The sequence below is a fragment of the Nipponia nippon genome, unplaced genomic scaffold (assembly GCF_047370975.1).
Source record: "Nipponia nippon isolate SJK-2023a ecotype South Korea unplaced genomic scaffold, ASM4737097v1 scaffold_7, whole genome shotgun sequence".
NCBI classification, from domain to species: domain Eukaryota; kingdom Metazoa; phylum Chordata; class Aves; order Pelecaniformes; family Threskiornithidae; genus Nipponia; species Nipponia nippon.
In genome coordinates, this window is record NW_028262391.1 from 41,941,763 (window position 1) to 41,955,452 (window position 13,690).

The following is a 13,690-nucleotide window of genomic DNA, read 5'->3' on the forward strand; positions in this document are numbered from 1 at the left end:
ATCAAGCCTCTACTATAAGTGTCTAACCACAAGCTGATGATTTGGGTATTTCCATCAGCATCTGGAGCATCCAAAAAAGCTGTCATTTTCAAGACATTCTTTGTACTATGGTACCACTTTGGCTTCTAGGGATTCTTCTGATTTCATATGCAAAAGTCTGATAGATTACACAATGAAACACTGACTGCAGGAAACACAGTTAACTGTACCATGATGGGAATGGAGAATCATCTTTCTGCGACTAAAGAGTGGTTATATTTATTGACCCAGAAGTTAGTACAACCATATAATAATTGTATGTATGGACTAAGGAGAAGGGAGAAAGCTTGAATTAAGCACTTGCTTGACAAGTGTGTTTGTCCTGAGTGAAGTAAAAAAAACCTTATCTGTAGATGTAGCATATTCTTTCACTGAGGTTTGGGATATATACCTTGCAAACTCAGTATGTGGGTGAATTACATAGATGCATGATAACCCTAAAGAATATACCTCATTTTTAAACGCTGCCATCTCAGCATGCAGTTTCTCAGGTCTGTAATATGCCGAGCCACCACGGACTGCAAATCTTATATCTGTCTGTTTTCCATCAATGTTCATCACACTGAAGACAATGATATCACTAAGCTTAGCAGGTAACATTTTTGCTAGTAATTCCTTGAACTTGTCGTGTCTTGTTTTGCCGTGTTCATCTCTCCTTATGAACTCCTCTGCTGTGACATCTGAGTTTGGGATTCAAAAATAGATAAACATGAAATACTGGGAGACCACAGGTTAATTTCACAATTTTTTCTTGTTTAACAATATGGAAACATACTGGAAAGTGCCCTACAGTGACAAGTAAATCAAGTATTGATATAATAATACCTACATCACATAATCATTCAGTTATAGAAGCAGCTGATCTAAACTCTCACCAGCAAATAAAACTAACCTGATAGACGCACAGTGGCTGAGTTTTGTATGGCTTCATTTTCCAGCTCTTCGACATGGATTTGTACTGTAGATATAACATCAGGACAAACTCCATCAGAAACTCTAACTTTTAAGTTGTATATTCCTTGAGGAGTGTTATCCACCATCATCAAAGAACCAGTCCTCTGATTTAATCTGAAAGACCTGGACATAAACCTTCAATTAAGAAACCTTAATTAAGAAATTGAGAACTTTATTCATTAAACATAATTCAGAAGGCTTTAAACGTTACTATGAAGGTTATAGGATCAAAACTTATGGGAATTAGCAACCAACCTCAGAAACACCTTATTTCAGAAATGACAATCTGCAGAGCTTATAAGAAGATGTTTCTGCCACTCCCAAATCCCCAGACTTTACCAATCCTGAATAAAAGCAGTGTATAGTTGAACCATGGGGTTCAACATAGTCATCGTGGACAGGTCTATGAGATAAGTAATAGAAAGTAACAAAACCACACAAAGTCGTTCCAGATGCTCATTTATTCATCTGGAACATGATGAAGCCTGTATGAAATCTCTGATATCATCTTCATTTGCCACCTCAAAGGGACAGTAAGCAGTAATTATGGAAATAATCCATGATCACCATTATGGAACAGTAACCTCTTAATATGGAAACAGGCCCAGGGGCTGCTGACGGACAGAAAGTCAGTCTTTACTTTTGGGTTACATAAAGCTTATAAACTCTTATTCACAGCGGAAACAAAAATTCACATTCATTTTCACATCCGCTTTCTGTATTTTGAACAGCATACAATTACGCTATATGCCATCTCACTTTATGATATGAACAAATAATGTGTAAGTAGGAATTAAGGATCCAATTCAACATTTCAATTAACAGAAAAAACTCCACTAATCCAAGAGTCATGGTTTTTGCACACAATTGTAAACTTAGCCATCAACGGATATCACCAAATTCCCTTCCATTTTTGAGGAAATTATTCCATTCCGCCCCTTTAAATTTGGGATTTGTATTCCATCAACTCTAACGTTTTAGGGCAAGTATTAAAAGCTCTGCCTGTTTTCAAATTAGATCTTACAGAATGAACATTTTTAAATAAATTAATGATGACATCTGACTAAAAATCAACATCATGGTGTGATCCTGCATTCTCCTGGAGAAAATATTTCATAGATTAATTTCTTAATACATAGTTACCCAAGTAAAAAAGAAAAAGAGCATTCAGAAGGTACATTCCTTAATACACTCAATAACCCTGGCTTTATGCACATCCTGAACAGAGAAATACATGGTGAGTAAAATCATTACACAAGCATAAATATTACTCATTTTGACACAAATACAATCCTCACTTGAGCAGTTTTCCTTCAGAGACAAATGTTTTATTGTCCCAGTCATCTTGATCTGGTGCAAACACTTCCCCAAGCACTGTTGTTGACCATTTTCCTGTTGAGATAAATTATAATAAATCTGCATTTAATTTTTGCTTTTCAGCGTACTTTATTTTCTGCCGCATTCATTACTGCATTTATTATTTTCAGATTCCTGCTCAATTTGGTGATGGTTATGATCCAAGATTCTTAAAATAATGCATAGCCTGTGATATGATTTCTGCCAGTTCTGGAAAGGTGAGTACACTATGGATCTCACACGAAAGAAGAGAAGCTGAAAACAACACAAAACAACAACAGAATGATATATAAATACAACTCTATATAAAATTCTCAGACAAAAAAAAAAAAAAAAAATCACCACACCAGGAGCTAATCCCCAAATGTTTCATTGCTACTCTACTATTTCAAATGGCACGCCAGTGGAATCCAGCAAAGAGGGAGAGCATCTTGTGGGGTGCAGCTGGGAGAGAAGGACATGACTGAGAAAAGAAAATGGGCAAGAAGCCACCAAGCTGTGCCAGTTCTTGGCCCTTTTTTCAGCCCCCCGTGGGCTGTCACAGAAGTGGAACATCCAAGCAGCTGTTCTAAAATAGCAAAAGGAGCAACTCCAGAGGAGGAGACCTTTGAATTCCACAGCCAAGATCCAGCAACATGGGAAATTTTTAAGGTTCAAATCTGGAGCCAATCCACCCGAGAAACTTCATTCTCTCATTTCACGGTAGGATCTGGTCATATCTTTTTCTAATTTAGACGTACTGAATTCAGAAAAAATAACTCATTGCAAAAATACCTTCTTGTAGATTAATCTTCTCTAATATTTATCAAAAATTCTACCATTGCAATGATAACTGAGATACAGCCAAGTCTATCTGGAATGGAATATTTGAGGAAAGGTGTAATAAACCATGCTTAATAAGGGCCACCAGGACTAGTTTAAGGTCAAGTGTTACAGGTAATTTCAGGAAAAAACACAGTAATTCAAGAGAAATTTTTAAAAATATGATTAAACTGTTCATCCTCTGCTAAACCACCCTGATGAGAAAATGCAATGGATGCATTTGCTCTGCTCTCTCCCACTACAATGCTAAACCTCACAGTACTGTGGCTGCTATCCCAGAGCAGCTCTCCTCCTAGTACAAGGACACATCCAGAACAGCATCTTTTTTTTTCAGTTCAAAGACTACATGTTCTAGGAAGCAGTCACTTATTGCACCCCAAAGATTATTCTTTTCTTAAAAAAATCACTGACCCAGCTTTCCCTCGGATCCTTTCTTGCCAGCAGAAAACCTCCCTCCTCAAGATTTGTATCCCGCTCAGCCACACAGTGGCTGTCACAGCGGAGGTGGGACTGGTCTACAATTTCTGGGTAGGGCTCATTTATGAGCCTCTGTTTCTCTAAGTCGCTTCAGTTCTGCCATTCTCATCTCCAGATCTCTCAGCATCAGGTACTTTCCAAATCACATGTGCACACACAAAAAACTTTCCCTCTGTGTAAGTGAAAACTAGTCAACGGAAAATAGATTTTATTGGTTTATAAAAATACTGCTTTTTCTGCAAATGCAATATATACTTGCTTGCAGATCTGTTACACACTAGGGTTTGAGCTTTGCAAATATACTTTACTCGTTCCACTTTATTTAGTAGTTTACAGCATTGGAGTTTCAGTTTCAAAATATGTAAGCCATTTAAAAAAAAAAATTAAGAACTGCAAGACAGAAATTATGTGTAAAACTGTGCTATATTCATGAATCTGATATAGTATCCAGATAGCACTTACCTTTGTAACTGAACACATGGATTTCCTTATGGCCGGATTCATGGCAGTTGTCATTTTCATCACCAATTGTTATAGTTAGGGTGTTTGTAGAGCTCATAGCTGGAAACCCGCTATCTGTTATAACTATTGGCAGATGAAACACCTTCCGCTTTTCTCTGTCAAAGGACCTCAAAGCAGTTACAGTTGCTGTGTTATTTCTGTTGTCAATAAGAGAAAAATCCAAAGAATTCTGATAATCTGGTGGCAATGAAAATGTAAAGGGTGGCCCATTTTCTTCACTGTCTGGATCAAATGCATGAAGCAGTTTTGATGTATGGTTCATATACACTATTTCAGGCTTCAATATGTTTTCCCAAACTACAGGCATGTATGGTGCCTCAAACCTTGGCCCATTGTCATTAACATCAAGCACGTTAATCAGAATTGTAACGCTTCCAGTGCGGGCAGGTGTCCCTTGATCTGAAGCTTGTACAACTAAACTGTATTTCTGCATGACTTCACGATCTAGTGTATTTGCCACAATCACGTGACCATGTTGGTCAACCACAAACTGTCTCATAGGATCCGAAGTTGACTTTATAGAATATATAATGTTCCCATTCAAACCAGAATCCTTGTCTGTAGCTCTCGCTGTGGTTACTGTAGTACCTACAGGCATGTTTTCGAAGAAAGGGCTTGTCCGAATAAACTGAGAAAGGAAAACTGGGCTGTGGTCATTAGAGTCTTCAACTTCAATCAGGCACGCTGCAATACTAGAAAAATCAAGATCTGCCACCATAATAGTAAGATTAAACTGCCTTTCACGTGCATTCTCAAAATCCAATTTTTTTTTCAGTCGAATAGTGGCACACTGCCATTCTTTGCCATTCTCAGTATAAAACTTCTGATCTGGGTCTCCCCCAGTGATACTGAATATTAAGTCAGCATTCTCCCCAACATCTGCATCTGTAGCACACACTTGCAGAACTTCTGAGTCGATGGCACTGTTTTCAGGAATTGCTGCCTGCCACATCTTTTTTGTGAATTTAGGTACATGATCATTGACATCTGCAATCCAAATAGTGGCAGTGCCAGTTCCTGTTAGCCCTCCCCCATCTCTTGCTTCAACAGTAAGAAAATAATATTCAGTCCTTTCTCTGTCTAGCATTCCTCCTGCTACATGGATTGTACCAGTATTGGGATTGATATTAAACATGTCAGTACCAAACTCATTTTTTACATTCTCTGTTATCCTGTAAGTCAGGACAGCATTAAGACCTACATTTGGATCATCACGATCAACAGCACCCATTTCCATGACTAACGTGTCTGCAGGAGAATTTTCAAAGACGCTCCCGTTGCAATCATCAGGCATGCATGTGAACATGGGTGCATTGTCATTTATATCCCACACATTAATAATTACATCAGCAAATCCTGTAAGTCCTTCTCCACCTTCATCAGTAGCCAATACAACAAATCTCCACAGTGCTCTCTCTTCCCGATCCAGCACCTTGTGTGAGTAAATGCTGCCCGTTATCTCATCTATTGTGAAAATATCAGCTGCACCATGCCCATGCAATGAGTATCTCAAATCTCCTTCATCCGCATTATTATCAGGATCACTTGCCGTAACCTACAAAAGTTTTGAAAACAAAGACATAGAAATTATACAATGCAATCACTGCGTATTTTATCCTATACACTGCTACAGTCTAAGGGAGTCCAAGCAATATGTATGACATGCTATTAATATGTGCATGCCAGATGAACGGCAAATGAGAGTGGCTGAGGGACAATTCAGAGTAGGTAAATATGCTTTGCACTACAATAACAATGTAGATATTCTAATACTAAAATAATATTTTATTTTTTCATATTTGTAGAGGTAATTTAACTGCGCTATTCTGATAGCTTTAAAACGTTAATGATTTGCTTTTTAGGATCATGAATGATCCATCCTGCTTATACTACTTACTACCTTTGTAATTATTTTTCCATAAAAGTCCACTTCTCTTCTTCCACTGACAAAAAACCTCAGTAAAAGTAAATTTCATTAATATATCTGTGCTGGATTATTATTAACGTAATTGTACCAGAGTAATCTGTGCACTTTCATTGAAATATTATAATCTCCGAAACTGCATACACTACCTGAAGTACAAAGACTGGTAAGCCATCCAGTTCCTCAATTATACTTCCATAGTATTCACTGATAGAGAAAACTGGAGTCTCATCATTTTTATTCATGACATTGATGATGGCAACTGCATAATCTTCCCATTTCCCGTCAGAGGCCAACAAGTGAATCTCATACATTTTTGTTTCTTCATAATCCAGTGGTTGGGCAATAAAAATGGCTCCTGTTTCTGGTTCTACATCAAGTACTCCTCCTGTGTTTCCAGCTGTGATCTGATACCGTAATTTAGCATTTGTTCCTGTCAATTACCAACAATGTCAGAAAATACGCATTTCTAGAAGCAGATGAAAACATGGCATGTTAAGATCAAGTACAAACCATACGCTAACTGATTTTTGGTATTATGTTTTTGTGATCTTTTAAAACATGCAGCTATGTCAGATTACTTATCAGCATTTTCAATTCTGGTATGTCGAACTGTAATTTGTGTTTAACTATAAAATGTGTCTGTGCAATGAAGTATTAATTCTGCTTTTACTTATGATCCCTCGAATTCACTGAAGGATCAATGTGACTGGCCAAGGCTATGGGACCAAAAAGACAAATTCTTATTTGCCAACACCCAGCATGTAAGAATGAGTTATCATAAAATACTTCATACCATAGAACCATTCTGCACTCATATTCATTTATGCATAGACTTTACCAACAAACAGGATAATTATGTATCAAGCCAGAGGAGACAGTCCTAACAGAACTTCTCAAAATTTCAGATGCAGTACTAATTTGCCAGTGGTTTTGGATCAAGTAAAGACTTTTAGCCTTTCTGCAAGCTCTACCTTCACATTACTATTCTTCTTCCTTTCTTTCATAGCTACATCTTTAATAATTTACTTTATTAAGAGGACAGAAATTAAATGCCATATACCCATCACATCAGGTCCCCTGATCCAACACTATAGAGCAGATTTACAGGCAGCCTAAGTAACAAACTAAAAACTGGTTACGTACTTATTTTTTCATGACTTATGGCTGAATTCCTGACTGATCTGTAGATAAAGCAATATAGCTAAGACCCATCGTATGCATTTAGAAAGTCTAGTTTCAAATATGAGAATGCATACCAAAAAAACAAAGAACAAGGCAACTATACTGTCCACAGAGAAAGCAAATGAATCTCACTGAAATCAAGTCTGATTCATTCTAGTTAACCAGGACATTTTTATTGGCACCCATTTGTAAGAAAATGGTATGATCTATAATAAATTTGTATTTGCTGGCACAGAAATTATTCCCCATCATCCCACATTAATGCATTGCCTCCCGAAGTAAGAGTTATTTGACTTATGCCTCACAGCTCCATTATGAGCTAATGTTCATGCCCGATCAGTTCACACTTAAAGAAGTTTTAAAATCTAGAGACAAAAAGACATTTTCCTTTCTAACACCACTAAATATGCCTTGGTGTGCTGAAATTAACTCATTAATATTTTAGACACAACTATGGGGAATTCCAATACTTCACCTTCATCTTCATCATTAGCACTGACTGTAATGATAGTCGAGCCCACATCCTGGTCTTCGTCCACATTTACTTCATAGACACTTTGAGTAAAGACAGGCTTGTTATCATTCACATCACTGATAAAAATGCGCACGTAGGCCGTGTCTAGAGAGACAAGAAACAAGAGATTAAAATACTCAGCTGTGCCACTTCTGTCAGCTACAATTCCTTAAACTGTCTAGCTGCACATTAAATGAAGATGAATATGCAGACAATACAGAAACAAACCCTTAGGGTTGTGGACAATATATATACCAACGTTACTCACAACCACTTGGATATCAAATAAATGCCACATCCAGTTCATTTAAACAGATAATATGTGAATAATTGATGCCTGATACGGCAATTGTACAGTTTTTAGTCATAACTTCTTGTCCTGAAGCCACAAAAGCCAAATTTTAAGTCTTTATTTAAGCACAGCCTTCAGTTGAGAAGGGGATTTTCTATCTTGAACTTTCCCGCTTCATACTTCATAATTACTTTTGACTGAATACAGTACCATGTGCAGTGCTTTGAGAAACACTTCCACTACCCAAAGATCTACATCCTATGGATAATGGGTGCATCTTTGCTAGCTAGGAAATACTCTCTAAACTCTAACTATGAAGCCCTACTTTTCTTTTAATTTCAGAACAAAAAACTTGCCTGATCATCATATAAAATACCTCTTCCAACTCTGACACAACTGTTACACAAACAAACAAAAAAAAAAACCCAAACCAAAACAATGGACACGCTTTCACAATTACGCTTGAAAAAAAGGAAATTAATATTTAATCTTGCATTTCAGAGCTTCTGTTTTCAGAGACCAATCCAGGTAAAATTACACTTGTCAGAGACATCTGTCTCTTACCAGAGTTTGGCTTCCCATGTTTTCCAGGTCGAGCTGATTCAGAGCCATCTACTGACTTGACTTCTAGAAGATAAGACCCCTTCTTCTCTCTGTCAAACACTGAGGCAGTGTATATTGAGCCTGTCTGTGAGTCCAAGCCAAAATATGTGTAGTCTCTGCCACTGTCATGTAACAGGGAGTAAGTTATCTAAAGGATTAAAAAGAACTTTGTAATTTCCTTTTGTTGGTAGTTCACAACTAAATAAAGAGAGGAAGAACAGTCTTGTGTTTGAGAACTTGATCAGGGCCAAGAAAGCTGAGTAAAACTGCCAGCTTTAGCAATGTAGTTTAAAGTCAATTAACTTCCTTGCATGTTGACTGCCAATCCGTAAATGTAAATAAATTTGTCTTGTCTAATCAGTTCCCAAGTTCGCTAGTTCACATTTGCACAGTGCTTGTGCAACAGCACTCAAACTCAGCTAAAGATCCCAGGTACTAATAGAATAGCCACAGGTGAGCTGAATTTGAATTTGCTCAGTATCATGGACCATGTTCTAGTCTCTATTATATATTTATATATGTTTTCGTGCACTTGGCTTCAGCTTGCACTCTTGTTCTAAGGATATACCTACTTTCGATTTTTAAAATCAGTAACGAATACATCCACTTTTGGTGTTAACTTGACATATTTTGTAAGGATTCAGGTTTCAGTACACCCAATGATTTACAACTCTCAGAAGCTTTTAACACATTTTTTTCGTCCATTAATTTTCCAATCACATTTTATGTCTATGCAGACCTTTCCAAACCAGAGCACTCTATAGCAAGTTTTTCACCTGAACCACAAGTTGTATAAGTATTTCTTTGTTTTCTGTCTCACACCTACTAGTTTTAGTTGCATTTTTCACACAGCAAGACAGAGAAACATGTAATTAACTACTTTATTTCATCTCGTGTTTCCCTATTAGTCATCCCTTTTCTAGGTTGAAGACTTCTAGTCTATTTAGCCATTGTTCATACAGAAGTTATTCCATACCTTTCATCACAGAAGATGTAGGTCCCCACTTGCTTACCTCACCATTCTGACCAAGGTCAAGGTCGGCAGCAGACACCTGAACGACAAATGTCCCAACACCAGCTCCCTCCGTTACTGAGGCTTCATAAATAGATGAAGTGAAGAATGGGACATTGTCATTGACATCTAAAACATCAAAAAGAGTACATAAAGAGAAAACTACAAAAATTGAAAGAAAAAAAAAAGTATTATGATTATACTATAACATCACTGAACAGCTTACACACCTGTTACATTAATATAGATCGTAGCAAATGCTGCCAGAGGAACTGCAGCAACGTTCTGTGCTCTAACCCTCAGCAGAAAGCTCTTTGTTGTTTCATAATCTAGTGGCTCAGCTACCAGGATTGAAGCAGAACCATCATGTCTGTTTGGAGTCAGGTAGAAACGAACTGGCATGTTGGTCTCCGGAACAAGTCCCTCTTCTAGGTTGTACGTCACACGCGGATCACCAAGAGGAGAAGTTGCTTTGATTGTCTGCACAGTTCAAAAAGTTTGCATAATCAACACTTTTGTAAGTACAGCAACATTTCTAAAAGCTTTTGTGTATTGACTCTCCCAGATCTTCAGCTCTCAACTGAAAACACTAGGACAAGTAATTCCCGATACCAAAACTTAACCCTGCCTGATACGTCTCCAGGCTGCAAACAGCTGCAGCCAAAGGTTACCAGTCATTGCATGTTTGGTTACTCATGCTTTTATCCTAAAAATAGGTATTTTGGAGTTACTTCATAAAGCTGTTCCAATTACTCCTTTCAAGCAATCAAACCGAACAACTCTAAGTACTTTAAGCCCAATAATCACCTCAGGTAACACAGCAGCATTCAAAAATGTCGGAACACCTACAGTGTTGTCCAAACGGGAAGGAAATTAAATAGTGGCTGCACACATATATATTAGCGCAAAAATGCTGGTTACTATTAGCATTTCTGAAAGAAAGCTGATAGCAGATCATGTTACAAAAGCTCACTATATTTAAACAAATAAGCAACGTTCAGTTACTCTATAGCCTTAGAGCTACAGACAAACAAGTCTGTCCCAACCTTACCAAAATTGATGCATCTCGTGTAGTATTCTCTGGAATAACAACTTCATAGCTGTCTCTTTCCCACTGTGGAGGCTGGTTTTTTGCACTGGTAATAGTTACCGCAAGCTCAACTTTACTGCTCCTATTACCTCCATCTGTAGCAATTATCTCTCGAATTATAGATGACCTCTGAAGAGTAAAAAAGGTTTAATGACAGAGGGTTTTGATCAGGGCTCCAATGTTTGGGGTTTTTTTCCGCAAAATAAATGAATAAGTAAAATTAAAGGCACACTTAAAAAAACCTGCACAGAAGAAAAACATCCACAACTGCAGAATACTGAGCTCAGAATATGAAGTAGGTGCAAGGTTGATGAAAATTCTGCCATTTGCTTTACTTAAGATTGTTGGAAAATGCTGCTATTTGTCTCAATAAATCTTAGCAAATTTCACATGAAGTTTAAAACAAAACCAAAAAACCCCACCTTGTGGAGCCCCTGAGTTCTTAAGCTTACCTATCAACAGTTTTTGTTATTAGGTCTGTAGGATTCTTAGATTCAATAAAGAAAATCTATAAAAGGATACACCTTCACCAAAGCTTTGTGTGTCAGTTACTTAGAAGTTAAACTTCAGTATGTCGTGGTTTAACCCCTCCCAGCAACCAAGCACCACACAGCCGCTCGCTCACTCCCCGCTCCCTGGTGGGATGGGGGATAGAATCGAAGAGTAAAATTGACTAACCTTGTGGGTTAAGAACAGTTTAATGCTTGAAATAAAATATTATAATAACAACAGTAATAATATTATTAATAATAATAATAATAATAATTTTAAAAATTGTAACTAAAAGGAAAACAACAAAAAGAGAAAGAAATAAAACCCAAGAAAGACAAGTGATGCAAATGAAAAACAATTGCTCACCACCAACTGATGCCCCAAGCAGTGGTCCCTAGTTTCTATACCGAGCATGATGTCATATGATATGGAATAGCCCTTTGGCCAGTCGGGGTCAGCTGTCCTGGCTGTGTCCCCTCCCAGCTTCTTGTGCACCTCCAGCCTCCTCGCTGGTAGTGCAGTGCGAGAAGCTGAAGTCCTTGACTTAGTGTAAACACTGCTTAGCAACAACTAAAACATCAGTGTGGTATCAACATTATTCTCATCCTAAATCCAAAACACAGCACTATACCAGCTACTAGGAAGAAAATTAACTCTATTCCAGCTGAAAACAGGACATAATATTAAAAATATCTACTAGGTATTTAAAGATTGACATCCACAACAATATTTTCTTTTCAACACAAATTACTGCTCTGAAAATATCAAACTGCTTACGTAGGTACCTAGAAATGGCTGAAACCGGTGAATTTTAGATAACACCATGCAACAATTTTGTTCATTATGCCTTCACCTTCTTGAGGGATAGCTATGCTTAGTCCACCATGACTAACTTGTATCAAGTTGGGAATCTGTATCAGAAGCAAAACTTCACACTCTTTCACATTCAGGTTTGTGTCGTAACTCATTGCCTGTTAACATAGTGAAGTCCTACACCTGGTTTCTTGCTCCCCTGCTTACGGTCTCAGCCCTCCAGTCCTTGGTATTAGTATGCCAAAGCTAATGAAATGGGAAGTTCTCAGAGGCAGTGCTGTCAGCTTTCCAGCTGAAAGCAGGGCCGGCTTATGTGCAATTCACAGTCAATGAACTCATCAGCTAAAAGCGTTAGACTCATATTTAATTTAAACATGACGTATTGATCCTTTAATGTGAAGGGGTAACATGGAGGTAAGGACAAACTCATGACCTCAGTCCCTCCTATGATATATTGAGATAGACAGCTTAAAAAGGAAAGCAAGCGTCATACCTGAGATAGGGGTTGGTTCACAAACACCCAGCCTGTAGTAGGATTAATTTGAAGATAATTTGATTCTTCATTTGCTATTGAATATGTAATGGCAGCATTTGAGCTGTAGTCATCATCATGGGCTGCAACACGAAGAAAGCTGGTCCCAACTCTTGTGTCCTCTCTTAGGAAATCTAATGTAAGGAAAGGATATTTCAAACTGACCATTAGTTCACTAAAGTATCATGAACATCTTACTAAGAAATGAAGAAATACTAAAGTAATAATGTATGGAAGCTACAACTTTATCTTCCTTGGAACAATGGCCATAAAATTCAAAATGAAAGAGCTGCTATCTCTCCAGAGCTATGGATCACATTTGAACTTCGTATTATCACATTCATAACCTGGAATTCTTATTGCTCATAAGATACTACCTTCTTTTTTTGTCTTGTATTTTTACTAAGGGACTAATCGCTCTGTATGAAATACACATAAATGAAATTTTAATTTATTGCACAGAACCAGAAGAAAATGATCACATTGTGAGAAACTACTTTCTAGGATTTCCGTAGTATAACTAATGGAGAATTAACAGTCTTCATTTTTTTATTAATATTACGCATGCCTCTGTGTATTTAGCCATAAACAGGAAGGGCTTTTTGAGGAACCAAGAAGGAAAGGTAAAACAACAAACAATGAAGAATGATGAAATTCAAATGGGAGAAGTATGTAATCAAAAGTTATGACAAAAATCTATTGATCAGAAAACAAAGGATACAGCGCTCAGCACTGAACACTCACATGCTTATTACAACTTGCATATCTCTGTGTAGTACCACAGACATTTGGGATACTCAGATAAGGAAAGATATTGACATAGCTATTGTTTCAAGGAATTTTCCTGTAACGACACTCAGGAAGACCTACGAGTCAAGACTGTACTTGTTACATTGCACATTACACAGAATAAAAATTCTGCAATTAATTAAAGTAAGTGCATCTCTGGCTGCAATCACCCAGTTGTTCACCCAGTCGTTCACAAGATCTACTGCCAGGAAAGACAAAATCCAGAAATCTTGGACATCAGGTAAGCTCACGGTCAGGGCACCGAAACTATCCA

General features: G+C 37.5%; 1 protein-coding gene across 1 annotated transcript in view; it reads right to left on the minus strand.

Annotated features, from left to right (window-relative positions):
- The window catches only part of LOC104013305 (neural-cadherin), a 68,528-nt gene that overhangs the window by 22,821 nt on the left and 32,017 nt on the right, over positions 1-13,690 (minus strand). The window contains exons 13-23 of the mRNA XM_087739887.1: positions 12,589-12,761; positions 10,752-10,919; positions 9,931-10,180; positions 9,702-9,829; positions 8,650-8,836; positions 7,755-7,898; positions 6,244-6,527; positions 4,111-5,725; positions 2,292-2,385; positions 932-1,116; positions 490-719 (exon numbers count right to left, since the gene is read on the minus strand). Of these exons, the coding sequence (XP_087596013.1) occupies positions 490-719; positions 932-1,116; positions 2,292-2,385; positions 4,111-5,725; positions 6,244-6,527; positions 7,755-7,898; positions 8,650-8,836; positions 9,702-9,829; positions 9,931-10,180; positions 10,752-10,919; positions 12,589-12,761 (3,458 nt within the window). The remainder of the gene's footprint in view (positions 1-489; positions 720-931; positions 1,117-2,291; positions 2,386-4,110; positions 5,726-6,243; positions 6,528-7,754; positions 7,899-8,649; positions 8,837-9,701; positions 9,830-9,930; positions 10,181-10,751; positions 10,920-12,588; positions 12,762-13,690) is intronic.